This window comes from Hypanus sabinus, chromosome 19 (genome assembly GCF_030144855.1).
Source record: "Hypanus sabinus isolate sHypSab1 chromosome 19, sHypSab1.hap1, whole genome shotgun sequence".
Lineage (NCBI taxonomy): Eukaryota > Metazoa > Chordata > Chondrichthyes > Myliobatiformes > Dasyatidae > Hypanus > Hypanus sabinus.
This window is the reverse complement of record NC_082724.1, coordinates 71203409-71218271: the sequence shown is the minus strand read 5'-3', so window position 1 is coordinate 71218271 and position 14863 is coordinate 71203409. Positions and strand designations below refer to the sequence as shown.

General features: G+C 38.3%; 1 protein-coding gene across 1 annotated transcript in view; it reads left to right on the top strand.

Moving 5' to 3' along the window:
• The window catches only part of LOC132377870 (inter-alpha-trypsin inhibitor heavy chain H3-like), a 162039-nt gene extending 147514 nt beyond the window's left edge, over positions 1-14525 (top strand). Inside the window, exons 24-28 of the mRNA XM_059944307.1 lie at positions 1099-1212; positions 4793-4994; positions 8886-9058; positions 10311-10404; positions 14366-14525. Coding sequence (XP_059800290.1) covers positions 1099-1212; positions 4793-4994; positions 8886-9058; positions 10311-10404; positions 14366-14525 — 743 coding nt within the window. The remainder of the gene's footprint in view (positions 1-1098; positions 1213-4792; positions 4995-8885; positions 9059-10310; positions 10405-14365) is intronic.
• Positions 14526-14863: the final 338 nt, after the last annotated feature.

The window sequence follows — 14863 nt, the reverse complement described above, 5'->3', positions numbered from 1 at the left end:
AAAGGCAGCACAATGTAATTATGCCAGCACGTCATATGTGCATACCTTGCTAAAAGTAAAGCTAAGAACATACATTGAGTTATCTCGGCTCCATGTTTTTCCTTTCAATTAGTTTTGTGTTTTGGAGTTACAAAACATTATCTAGATGACATTACATTTTTCAATATAATATTCCATCTACCATGTTCTTACCGATTCACTTATCTATTTTTCCTGAAACCTTTTCCTGTCTTCTCAGAAATCACAGAGCCAGCTCTCATTTTGTGATTTTCGTTCTTTGATATATAACATTTGAACTGTGTTGATATTCTGTAGATTTTGAAAAGATGGGGATTCAGCACATTCCTCATAGATCCCCAACACCCTAAAATTATCCACTTATACATACATCCTACTTTCTGCACCAATCCATGCCAGCATATATGTTGTCAGAGAATACATGTGTCTTTTTATGGTAACTTAATCCATGATGCTCTGATTGCTTTCATCTATTACATTAAGGAAGGGAAAATTAGTCATTTTGATCAAAGTAAGTAAGCATTACTAGAACGGATATTTCACATAGACAATAGTAGAGTCAACACTTACTGAGAGATAGCATCTGAAAACAAACTGATGAGAAAAATAGCCACAAAACAAGAGTCTTTGATATGCTGCTATCTTATAACATTTATCTCTTTCAATCTCCTTCCTAATACACAAACAACACATGCCTTATTCCATAGATTTTGAATGATTCATTGCTTCAAAAGTCTTTGTGTGTTATGCTTTCTGAACAGAAACCTATGGCTAACCTCACAAAATTATCAACTAGGTTACATATTGAACATGAAATTCAATATTTAAAAAAATAGAATTTTATTAAGGAGAGAAACAGCGTATAATTCAGCTGTTAAAATGTCTTCTTAAGGATAGAATTATTCTAAATGTTTTGATTCCTAGAATTGCTTACTAGACTTTAATTTCCTCCCTAACGTCAAAAGTAGTGGAAGAAATTTATCTCCAGGAAAATTTGAAATTATCATGTCAATGGCTCAAATCTTGTTTTATAAAGATGGCCATGATTTTACTCTTCTAAAACTTCGATTTTTTTCTAAGTTGACAGTGAGCTTCAATTCATCACAACAGTCAACAATCATAAAGATGCTGTTTGTTTCAACATTGATGGGAAACCAGGTGTTATCCTAAATCTGATTGCTGATCCATATACAGGTAGGCCTGTGTAACACCTTATACAGTCAATAGGAAAGATAAGTAGTTTCTGGCTTGTCACCATTCAGAAATGCAACTTGTGCTCTTAAAGCTGACCTTACTGGATGTCCATGGCTATACAACACGTCCTTGGCTGAGAAAAGATCTGACAAAAAAGTGTGAGAGGATTAAAAGGAATAAAAGGAAGTTAACAAAAGCTACCATCAGTGAAACATAGAACCAGCTCTTCTGGCCCACAATGTCAGTCCTGACTAGGTTGCCAGTTTAAACAGTATACCTGTCTGCATAGGCTATGATCCTCCCTCCCCTGCCTATTCATGTATCTGTCTAAATGCTTCCTAAACATCACTACCACACCTACCTTCACCACGTCCCTTGGCAGAATGTTCCAACCACTCACTGTCTTAAAGTAACATAATAGTTTTTCTCCTTTAATCCCTGCTGAATTTGATATTTCCCCCCTAGGAAAAAGACTCTGACTATCAACCCTACCTGCTCCTCTCATCATTTTATATACTTCTATCAGGTCACACCCCATTCCCCTCAGTCTCCGATGCTCCAGATAAAATAACCCAAATCTGACTAGCTTCTCCTTATGATTAATATTTCCTAATCGAGGCATCTCCTGGTCAAACCCTATCACATCCTCACCAAAACTTCAAATGTGACCAGACCAGCTGCAATGTGACTTCCCAACTTTTATAGCAAACACCCTGAAAGATGAACACAAGCATTTTGTATGCTTTCTTTGCCACCAATTCTACTTGTTTTGCCACTTTCAAGAAATTATGGACTTGCACTCCAGGATTCTTCTGTATGTTCTTCTGCATTCCTGGCATTTACTAAACACTTTCCTCTTACATTTGACCTCCCAAAGTGCAGTACCTCACACATGTCCAGATTTAACTTCTGCATTTCTCTGCCCATATTTCCAATTGGTCCATAACCTGCTGAATCCTGTGGCAACCTTCATCCTTTTCCATGGCTTTTTGTATCATCTGCAGATTTACTAATCAGTCCACCTACATTTTCACACAAATCTGTCATGTATATCACAAACAAAAGGAACCCATCATGAATCCTTATGTAGCACCATTGGTCACAGGTCTCCAGTCAGAAAAGAACATCTCCCCCATCACCCTCAGTCTCCTTTGGCCAAGCCAATGTTGAATCCAACCTGCCGAGTCTTCATTAAGTGCCTTAATCCTCTGCAGCACCCTTCCACAAGGGACCTTGCTTTACCAAAGTCCACGCATATAATATCCACTGCTCAGTCCTCAGCCGTCATCTGTGCTTTATCGAACTAAAACCAAATAGATATGGAACTGATTTTTCACAGTTGAACCAGGTCATGTGAACGAGAGCCGACTGCAGGGAAATAAGGGGAATAGGACTAACTGAAAGTTAGTAAATTGGTGTATTATTGTCAAATGCATCAAGGTAGAGTGAAAAAAATTGTTTTGCATGCCGTCCATCCATACATTACATCATTACTTCAAGGTAGTAACAGGAAAAGGCAGCAACAGGTTTCAGATTGGAGTAAGCGCCAGATTTTAAAAGTGATCGGGGCCTGCTGGGTCTTTCTGTAGAGCGTGAGACCACTTGGGTTATTAGGCACTTGACAAGGGCCAATAAAAAGAAGTAAGGTTTTAGCAGAGCAGTCATTGAGTGGCATAGAGTTAGAGTATGGAACAGAGTCTTTGGCTCAAGAGGCTCTGGCAAGAAAAGGTGGAGACTAGGGTGAGATTACTTAGTTTCTATTTCTTTCTGTGTTAATGTCTAGCTAGAGTATCGAAAATGGACCCGCAGGGAAGTGGTGTGCTCCTCATGCAAGATGTACGAGATCTGGGAACCTCCCTGACTGCTACACATGCAAGCAGTGTGTTAGGGAAAAGGAGCTGGAGGTGGAGGACCTACCTGAGTGAATAAGCAGTTCATAAATAGGAGCTATCAGGAGGCAGTCATACCCAAGTTACAGGAAGCAGCTAGCTAGGTGAGTGTCAGGGGAGGGAATAGGAAAAGGCAGATGTTGCAGTGTACCCCTATAGACATTCCCCTCAATAACACATATACCACTTTGGATACTACTGTGGTGGTGACGAGATTTCTGGCACTATGTCTGACTCTGTGGCTCTGAAGGGAAGGGGGAGAAGAGGAGAGTGGTGGTAATAGGAGATTCAATAGTTATGGGAAATACAGCAGATTCTGTGGATGCAAAAGAGACTCCCAGATGTCACGTTGCTTCTCAGGTTCCAGGTTCAGAGACATCTCAGGTCAGCTCCACGGCATTCTTAAAGGGGATGGTGAACAGCCAAAAGTCATGGGACCAACAACACAGATAGGAAAAGGAAGAAGGTCCCGAAGAGAGAATATAGGGAGCTAGGTAGGATGCTGAAAAACAGCACCTCAAGGATAATAATCTCTGGATTGCTGCTTGTGCTATGCACCAGTAGAGTAAGAATAGGATCATATGGCAGGTGAACATGTGGCTGAAGAACAGGTGCAGAGGGCATGGTTTCAGATTTGTGAATCATTGGGCTCTTCTGGGGAAGGTACAACCTGCACAAAAGAAGCGGATGACACCTGGACTCAAGGGCAACCAATATCCTTGCAGCCAGGTTTTCTGCAGGGTTTAAACTAGTTGGTAGAGTAATTCAAACCAGAGTGATGGGTGAAAGGATGGAGCAGATGGTGTAATGGCTGATGCAATGTGTAGAGAGACTGTGAGGAAGGATAGGCAGTGGAACATAAAGGCACTCAGTTGGGTGAGTTGGAATGTGTCTATTTTAATGCAAGTAGTATCCCAAACAAGGGTAATGAACTTCTGTAGAAGTGTGGTGGAGAGTACATTGACTGTCTGCTTGTCAGCCTGGAAGGGAAACACCAATGGCCTTGAATGGAAAATCCTACAGAAAGTTGTGGACATAGCCCAGTCCATCACGGGTAAAGCTCTCTCCACCATTGAGTACATCTACACAAAGCATTATCACAGGAAAGTAGTATCCATTATCAGGGACTCTCGCCACCCAGGAGATGCTCTCTTCTCACTGCTGACATCAGGAAAAAGATACAAGATCCTCTGGACTCACATCACCAGGTTCAGGATCAGTTACTACCCCTCAACTATCAGGCTCTTGAACCAAAGGGAATAACTTCACTCAACTTCACTTGTCCCATAATTGAAATATTCCCACAGCCTATGGACTCACTGTTAGGAATTCTTTATCTCATGATTTTGATTTTATTTCTTATTTATTTTTATTATTATTTCTTTCTTTTTGTATTTGCACAGTTTGTTGGCTTATGATTATTATACTAGTATAGATTTATTGAGTATGCCCACAAGAAAATGAATCTCAGGGTTGTATATGTATTTTGATAATGAATTTACTTTGAATTTTGAACTTAGAGCGTATATAGAACTGTGCCCATTAAATTGATTTGACTGTCACAAGGACAGGAATAGCTGCTGGATTCTCCAGGATTTTAAAAAATGTTTGAAAAGGGACAGGGAAGGAGGTAAGCTGTCATTGAAACAACTGAAAGATAGTAATTAATGTGTTCTTAATTTTACATGGAGGGATCATGGTAAACGGCCAGCTGACAGGAGAAATGACAATAGAAAAGAATAAGAAAATGAACACATATTTTGGAAAGTTTGGACTAATGAACATCAAGACAAATCTAAAAGTTGAAGTATCGACTCAAGAGATTACAGTCTTACGTGGAGAAGGCAAAATAGTTCTCCCATGGTCGACAACAACATCTTTAACAATACAGAGGTGAGTTTTAAACAATATTTCACCTGAATTTCAAGAAACAATTAATGGCTGCACAAGCATAAAAATAGCTATAGTCTGATTAATTGTATTTTCACAACATGCTTTACAAACTAACATGCACAAAATGCTGGAGGAACTCAGCAGGTCAAGCAGCATTTATGGAAATGAATAAACTGCCAACTGAGACCCTTCAGTAACCTTGGTAAATTTTAATTTACAAATTAAACTCAGTCTGTAAACCTAGTTCCTTTCATAGATACTGATTTTGGTTTTATCTTTATAATGTTTGAATCATTTTATTACAAAAATGTAGAAAGAAAATCCAACACAAAATTACAATAAGAACTAAGAAATTAATACAAGCATTCATAGTAGAACAACTGCATATGTACTCTAACAAATATAAGTGGGCATCCACAACAATGAAACAACTGATCTGAAATTAATTAAAATAAAGCCTCAGGACAATTTGTAGGATAACTGCTTTGATAATGCCTTATCATATCTTATCTAAGCCACTTCAGATCCAAGTGGTTATTCCAGAGGCAGCATGTTAAATCCCTGAAGCCTGGAACTGTAGCGAAGCAGGCTCTACAACATCTATTGGTCTGCCCACTACTTCACACTGAGCCATGCATGGTTCAAGATCTTGCCAAGCCTAGCTCATGAGCTTTGAACTGTACCTGGTACATCTCATGGAAAAGCAGGTCATTCCTGGGTAATGAACAGATTCTGTTATACAAACCTTTGTAAGTCAATTTTTGTCCATAAGTCAGAAAATACACAAAAATCATTAGATGTGGTAACTAAACCTCCTCAGTGGTGTAATGATTGGTATCAAATGTGTTAAAGATTGAGAAGAAAGAATAATTACTAACAGAGGGGGGAGAGAGGAAGCTAGTTCTGCTGTTAAAGGAATGGGCATATTGTGGCAACCCATTTCCTGGCACATCCGAACTGACTCACAATTAGATAGCCTACGGGGGTTTGCACGCACAGAGCTTTGGAGCCTCTGCGCCATGGGGGGCAGGTTGAGGGAGGCTTAAAAGTGAGGCTGAAGATTTCGAATAAAGTTTTTTCCTTCGACTGCAGTTACCGACTCCGTGTCGTAATTTTAGCGCTGCGTGTAGCACACTGCTACAATATAAACATATGTCAGACTTCTGAATTCGATAATATTATGGGAGCTAGTTCATTTATGGGGGTGCCTTCTGATGATAACCTGGGGATGGCCTCATTTTTAGGCTCATTTTGTTATTATAAAGTACTATAGTTACGGAGTATCTTTTATAAGAAATCTAAATAAATCTAAATCTAAATTATCTAAATCTAAATAATAGTAAGACAAATTGGAACTTGAATAGCAACTAGACAATACAAAGTGCCTGATTTAAATTTTGATATAACTTTCAAAGAATAATCAAACTGGAAGGACTAGATATTGGTGACATAGAAAATGAGAAATGGGATAATACAGCTTACAAACATCATACAGGGTAAACAGAGTAAAACAGAAATTTGCAACCGGAACAGTGAAACTTACAGCTATCCTGGGGATGATAAAAAGAGAGAGTAGAAATATGCAATTCCATCCAAGGAAGTAGGGAATGATGGCCTGCCATGAGAATGTAAATGGCAATGTAGGTAATCCTGGTAAATTGAGGGAACCTTGGCTGAGGAGATTTATTGAGACTCTGGTCAAGGCAAAAAAGGAAGCATATATGTTTGGTTTCAGAGGTCAGGATCAATTGACTCCTTCGATGACTTTAAAAAGATTACGAGTTTCATTCTACATTCAGGGTATCTTCAAGCAGCGAAGCCGGAGGAAGACGGCATCTGTCATTAAGGACCCCCATCACCCAGGACATGCCCTCTTCTCATTGCTATCATTAGGGAGGAGGCACAGCAGCCTGAAGGTGTACACTCAACCATTCAGGAATTGCTTTTCCGCTTCTGCCATCAGATTTGTGAATGAACATTGAACCCATGAACACTATCTTACTATTTTTTCTCTTTATGCACTATTTATTTCATTTAACTTTTTTATTATATATACTTCTTACTATAACTTACAGTTTTTATTATTATGCATTGTAATGTCCTGTTGCCACATAAAAACAAATTTCATGACATATGCTAGTAATGTTAAACCTAATTCTGATTTGTTAGAGGATGATTTCAAGAGCCGCAAGAGAATATTGAAGCTCTGTAAGTCCATGGATAGACCACACTTGGAATATTGTGTTTGGCTGTAGTCCTCTCATTATAGGAAGGATGTTGAAGCTTTACATAGGGTGCAGAGAAGATTTACCAGCATGCTGACTGGATTAGAGAGTATTTTTTATGAAGATAGGTTGAGCAAGGTAGAGCTTTCCTCTTTGGAGTGAAAGATGATGAGAGGCAACTTGCTTGATGTATACAAGGTGGTGAAAAAGCTATTTATCACACTAACCTTTATCGGGGCACTGAGTATAGGAGTTGGACATTATGTGGCAGATGTATAAGTCAGTGGTGAGCTGCACTATGTACAGTTTTTCTGTCCTTTTATAGGAAAAATGAGGTTAAACTGGAAAGAGTGTAGAAATGACTTATTGCCAGCATTAGAGGGCCTAAGTTAAAGGTAGAGGGTGGCCAGAAATATAGAATTAGGGGTAACCATATAGAAATGTCCAAAATTATGAGGTGTATTGATAAGATGGATGGTACCAGGCCATTTTACAAGATAGGGGACTCCAAAACTAGGTGGCATTGATTTAGATCAGAGGTGAGAGTTAAAAGAGACCAGAGAGGTAACTTTTTCATGCAGAGTGTGGTAAGTATATGGAATGAGCTGACAAAGGAAGTGTTTGAGATAGGTATAATATTACCATTTAATGATTAATTTAATTTAATTATTACCATTTATTTGGATAGATACAAGGAAGGTGGGGCTTAAAGGAATATGGACCAAAAATAGAAAATTGTGAGTAGTTGGGTGGGCACCATGGTCAGCATGGACTTGTTGGGCCAAGGGGTCTTCATCCATGTTGCATTAAAGAATACAAGCCCAAAATGATTTGCAATGAAAGAGTGTTTGGAACAGTTTTCCTTCTCAAATTCTAACTCCCATAATTTCATATTCCAGTAGCAGTGCACTCAGGAAGAAAACTAAAAGAACATGTTGGAATTCCCTTGTTTGTAATCATGTAAACACTGAATTGGAATTTACAGCTACCATTGGGCCAAAAGACTTAATGCAGAAATTTCAATTGTCCCTTCCAAGCTCTGGCTGGTAGATAGTGTAGAGTACACAACCCTATTCCTCATTCAAACCACTCGGTTAAAAACAACCATCACACCTCCAGGCAAGTAGCCTATACTCACCATTTAAAATGAAATCAAAATTACATAAAACTATAAAGTTAACCATCCCCTTCCATAAAAGCAATCCCAAAAGACTCTAGTTTCAAAATTACTATTCTTCAAAAAACTATTATTATTATTATTAAGCTGGAAAGTGGAAGATAGGCTTCATAGAGTGAGTGAAACTAAGAGTAAGTGAATTAGTGTTCAAGAAGTTGGATGGAGAGAGCTCTTTAGCCAAATACAAGAAAGGGTTAGAGGGACAAGGAGACGCATGGTAAAGCGATGCTAGTGTTGTGCCAAAGCATTGAGAGGCTAGTGTATGGATGGTACCTACTTGTTCCATCTTGAACCAAGGACCTATCAAATTAAGTTGCCAGAGGCTAATTAAGTAGAGCCTTGTTAACTGCATTATTAATATACTACTGTATACAATGATAACTATACAATTGATTGCTAAATTGGGCAGGCTTGAGAGCTTGTTCATGGTCAACATTCAGTATGCCAATCTGAATACTACATGATATTATTTCTAAATTTATTTCCTAGCTTCTCAATCTCAGTTGTGAAAGAAAGAAATTTTACATTGTCAATGGGAGAGAATGCAACATTTGTTATTTTACTGCATCGTGGCCGGAAAAACCTTCCTCTGCACAGAGACAGTCTGCAACTTTATACACTTGGCAGCCACAGTCTCTCAAATATGACCCATGGATTACTTGGTACGTAGAGTTGTCACTAAGTTAGCCAACTAGTCATATTTAAATACTGTACAACAGCTAGACAACTGTGGGTTGATCTAACTACTTTTAATCAAAAGTGATATGTTTATTGGTGATTTATTTATAAATGACTGTGCAGGTTGTTCATCCAAAGATCAGAAAATTCTGTACAACTTTGAAAGTGACGGAGAAATTAGTGCATGTGTCTGGTTAGTATCACTTGACAGTCAGAAAACTAAACATTTATTTTTGATCTCTAAATACTCATACTTGAATTCTGGGTCTTAAATAAATAAATTACTCTGTCACGAAGTTGGAAAGTCCCCATTCTAAACTGTATACAAAAATAAACTTCATCCAATTACCAAATTAATTTTATAATAAAGTGCTACCAAACCTCTGCCACTGGTAAAGCACTGCATACAATGGGAAACAAGTGAAAATCTTGGTTTAATTACAAAGTGCTGGCTAAAGAATCTTATAGCTTCCACCTGTTATGAACTATTCAGATGATTTATTATGAATGATTCAGATTTTCAGGAGGAAAATGAACAAATCTGTGTTACCCACATGTAAATACCAACTGGTGTGTATTTCTGTGCATGTGTGTACAAATTTGGAAACCCTACACATGGCCATATGATGGTATTTTTGGCATTAAATGCAGAAATGATGCAGTCGCCCAGTTGGAGATTTCAATCAAACAATCTGTGCCTGGTCTTTATTCATTTTGTGGTGAGAAATAGCTTTGAGTGACTAAGGTGTTAGGAACAAAATACTCACTGTATTGTTTGGATCTACTTAAATGTTTCATTTTTGAAGATTATTGTTTTGTATTTAATAATTCAGAAATTTGTCACAGATTTGATTGGTCTCTAATGTCAGAAACATTTGGAATTATTCATAGGTTTTTGATGTCTAAGCAGGCATGTCAGCATTTGTTTCAGTAACTTTCTGAGCAAGGCTTGCTCTACACACCCCTCTCCTTCCATTTCTCACACCAAGGGATTTTTCAAAGCAGAAGACCATGATGGAGCATTGGATCTCACTGCTGAAGGTCACAGTATCTTCAGGGAGATCTGCACATGATCTCTGTGGACTCAAGTTTGTAAGAGAGCTCACATAAGATCTGGGTCTTTCTTGTTCCTGAATAATTATCTCTTCATTATTCCTGTAGAAATCCTACACTTAGTACTTTATACTGCATTCTTGACTTTTCAGTCAAATGAATTTACCTTTTATTTTAATACAGGACAATTTTACCATGACATAAATGCTGAGATCAATGATATTCGCCCTGGTGATGCAACAATGATTGTAAAGGGTCACAAACTCAGAGTCACAAGGTATTACATTCAAGATAGTGTAAACTTTTATTTATATTTTTAATAACTAATAATATGATTATTGGGTGTATAGGTGTAATTATTCTTTTTTAAAAAAAATTGGCATTCCCTAATTAACAATATATGCACTTTGGTAATTTGAGAAGTTGTTGAATGGGGTACAGAAACTGATTTGAATGAAAAGTTCACTACATGGGGGGTATATGAATGAGTGCCATTGTAACCTTCCAGCATGAGTTTTTGGGTGCATCATGATGTAAACACATGTGGAATTTGAAATACAAATATAGTCAAAGGATATTATGAAGGTAAAAAATTTGCTAAAAATGCAGACACAGGAAGAGCTACAGTACGGAAAATGCTGGTATCCATCATTAGTGATAAAGGAAAAAGGTGTTTAAAGAATAATAGTTCAGAAATGCATTTATGAAAGGAACGCCATGTCAGAAAATTAATTTTCTGAGTATAGATCTAGCAGGGTGGATAAGGAGAAATGATTTGCTGCAGTACATCTAGTTTTTCAAAAAGCTTATGATGAATTCCCATATAAAAAGTTGTTATGTAAAACAAAGATGATAGGTTGGAGGGATAACACTAGCATCATCAGAAAACTTTCTAAAAGACAAGATCAATATGAATTGATAAATAAATAGTTACTGTTAAATAGTTGCTGAAAGTCTAAAATAAAAACAAAATGCCAAAAACAGTTTCGGCAGCATTTAGTCTGAAATTATGAAGTGTGTTGTCGAATAGTGTCAAAGGTTATGGGGTGAAAGCAGGAAGTGGGGTGGTTGAATGGTGTCAAAGGTTATGGGGTGAAAGCAGAAGATGGTGTTGTTGAATGGTGTCAAAGGTTATGGGTGAAAGCAGGAAATGGGGTGGAGAAGGATAATAAAACAGCAATGATAGAATAGCAGAACAAATTCAATGGGCCAAATGGCCTAATTCTGCTCCTATGTCTTATGGTCTAATATTTTAATATCTAGTCACAGGCAGCCAGCCCTGCTGTGGATATTGCCATACTGAATACAGATCAAGACCCAGTTTGGGCTCAAATACTTAATAATGCATATCCACATAAACCATATTACTGAGGGGATTTAATACAAAAATGGAAGTTGTCCTTTAGATATTGGTAAGATCACACCTGGGTTTTGTGTACAATTTTGGTTTCTTTATTAAGAAAGGATGTAAATATGTTAACAAAAGTTCAAAGAAAGTTTATTAGATTAACAACAATCTACTGGAAAATTGAATTGAATTGAATTGACTTTATTACTTACATCCTTCATATATATGAGGAGTAAAAATATTTACGTTACATCTCTGTCTAAATATGCAATGTGTAATTTATAGTAATTTGTAATAAATAGCATGTATAACAGGGTAGTCAATATAACATAGAAATACAATTGTATCAGCTTGAATTAAGCACTCTGATGGCCTGGTGGAAGAAGCTGACCTGAAGCTTTTATGCTGATGTACTGTTTCCCGGATGGTAGCAGCTAGAACGGATTGTGGTTGGGGTGACCCTGTCCCCAATGATCCCTCAGGCCCTTTTTACACACCTGACTTTGTAAATGTCCTGAATAATGGGAAGTTCTACAGATGCACTGGGCTGTCTGCACCACTCTCTGCAGAGTCCTGTGATTGAGGGAAATACAGTTCCCATACCAGGCAGTGAGGCAGCCAGTCAGGATCTCTCAATTGTGTCCCTATAAAAAGTTCTTAGGATTTGGGGGCCCATACCAACCTCTTCAACTGTCCAAGATGAAAGAGACGCTATTGTGCTTTTTTCAACACACAGCCGGTGTGTACAGACCATGGGAGATCCTCAGTAATGTGTATGCCGAGGAACAAAGCTGTTCACCCTCTCAACCCCAGATCCACTGATGTCAATAGTGGTTAGCCTGTCTCCATTCCTCCTGTAGTCCAAACCAGCTCCTTTGTTTTTGCAACATTGAGGGAGAGGTTGTTTCTTGACACCACTGTGTCAGGGTGATGACTTCTTTTCTGTAGAATACCTCGTTATTATTTGAGATTAGACAAATTCATGGAGTATCATCAGCAAATTTAATTAGCAGATTGAAACTGTGGGTGGCGACACAGTCATGGATATACAGGGAGTAAAGGAGGGGCTTAGGACACAGCCCTAATGGGCACCTGTGTTGAGGGTCAGAGGTGCATAGGTGAGGGAGCCCACTCTTACCACCTGTTGGTGATTTGACAGGAAGTACAGGATCCAGATGCACAAGGCAGGGTGATGGCCAAAGTCTCTGAGCTTCTTGTTGAGCCTGGAGGGAACTTTAGTCCAAGAACAGCATTCTCACATAAGCATCAGCAGGTCAAACAGCATCTGTAGGAGGAAAGGAATTGCTGATGTTTCAGTATCTGCAGAAATTAGTGGAAGAAAGCTGAATAGGCTATGCTATACCTGTTGGAGTTTCGAAGAGCAAGAGGAGGAAGGTTTAATATCCCAAGGATTCTTGATAAGGTGGATGTGGAGAAGATATTTCCTCTTGCAGAAGAGTATAGAAGCAGGGTCACTATTTGAAAGTAAGGCTTAAGAGTTACTTAAGATTTTTTTTCTCTCAGTTGGATACGAGCATTTTGCAATCTCCAAGTATTTTAATTTTTGAGGCAGAAAGCTGGTAAACAAGGTGAAATGTCAGGAGTGTTTAATTGAGAGACAATCAGATAGTCATAATTTTATTGAAAGGCAGAGAAGGCTTGAGAAGCCATATGACTTAATCCATGGGTTTATAAAAATGATTTGTTCTGAAATCAACTACTAGCTTGCAAGGCATCTGTACAGATGTATTGGTTCCTGTTGTGATAGGTCAACATACCAGCTCAGGCAATGCATCAAAGAACTGACATCTCTGAAGCTCAACAAATCTGGATAGACTATACAATAAGAGTTATTAACATGCTTGCTAAAGTTAATACTGAGTGTCATGCTTTCTGCTTGGAGAATGAACTATTGACTGCATCTCAAATCTCTTCATGTTGTAGAGACTTCCTACAGAGGATGTGGAGAGTCTGCAGAGGGATATAGATAGGTTAAGTGAGTAAGCCAAGGTCCGGCAGATGGGATACAATGTTGGTAAATGTGAGTTCATCCACTTTGGAAGGAATAATAGAAGAGCAGATTATTATTTAAATGGTGAAAGATTGCAGCATGCTGTTGTGCAGAGGGACTTGGGAGTGCTTGTTCATGAATCGCAAGAAGTTGGCTTGCAGGTACAACAGGTTATTAAGAAGGCAAACGGAATGTTGGCCTTCACTGCTAGAGGGATTGAATTCAAGAGCAGGGAGGTCATGCTGCAACTATACCGGGTACTGGTGAGGTCACACCTGGAGTATGTGTGCAGTTCTGGTCTCCATACTTGAGGAAGGATATACTCGCTTTGGAGGCAGTGCAGAGCAGATTCACCAGGTTGATTCCAAGGATGAAGAGGTTAACCTATGAGGAGAGATTGAGTCGCCTGGGACTGTACTCTCTGGAGTTCAGAAGAATGAGAGGGAATCTTATAGAAACATACAAAATTTTGAAAGGGATAGATAAGATAGAAGTAGGAAAGTTGTTTCCATTGGTAGGTGAGACTAGATCTAGGGGACATTGCCTCAAGATTCAGGAGAGAAGATTTAGGATGGAGATGAGGAGAAACTGTTTTTCCCAGAGAGTGGTGGATCTGTAGAATTCTCTGCCCAGGGAAGCAGTTGAGGCTTCCTCACTGAATATATTTAAGAAACAGTTAAATAGGTTTTTACATAGTAAAGGAATTAAGGGTTATGGGGAAAAGGCAGGTAGATGGAGCTGAGTTTATGGACAGATCAGCCATGATATCATTGAATGGCGGGGCAGGCTCAATGGGCCGGATGGCCTACTCCTGCTCCTATTCCTTATGTTCTTATGTTCCTGTTATAATGCACATTTGTCAATGAATTTTATTTTTAGGGGGCACCAGAAGGATTACAGATTTGATGCAAGACGTGGTAACAAAATTTCATGCTGGTTTGTTCATGACAATGGGAAAGGATTTATTGATGGAACTCCTGATGACTACATTGTCTCTTCATTATTTGAACCGCTATATCCATTACCTAAGACCAAATGATGAAAATCAATTCCTTCAATATGACTTTAATGTTTAATTATTTTCTATGTATAGTATATAGAGATTAAAAATTTATTAGTATGTTATTACGAAAAGAAATTTTTTCCTAAATCAGATTTACATTGTGCAAAGAATAAAAGTGAGCACCAAAGTTAATTCAGTGAACAAAAACAAATAATTCTAGTGTCAGTATCATCGACAGAAGCAACAGAACCTTCCAGCAGTAATACCAGAAGTATTATAGGTTATGTTCCAGGACCAGCTAAGGAAAGACAAATTCTGACAAGTTTCCTGGCTTCACGAATAATGTCAGAATGACTTTAATCTAGTGAGATGCC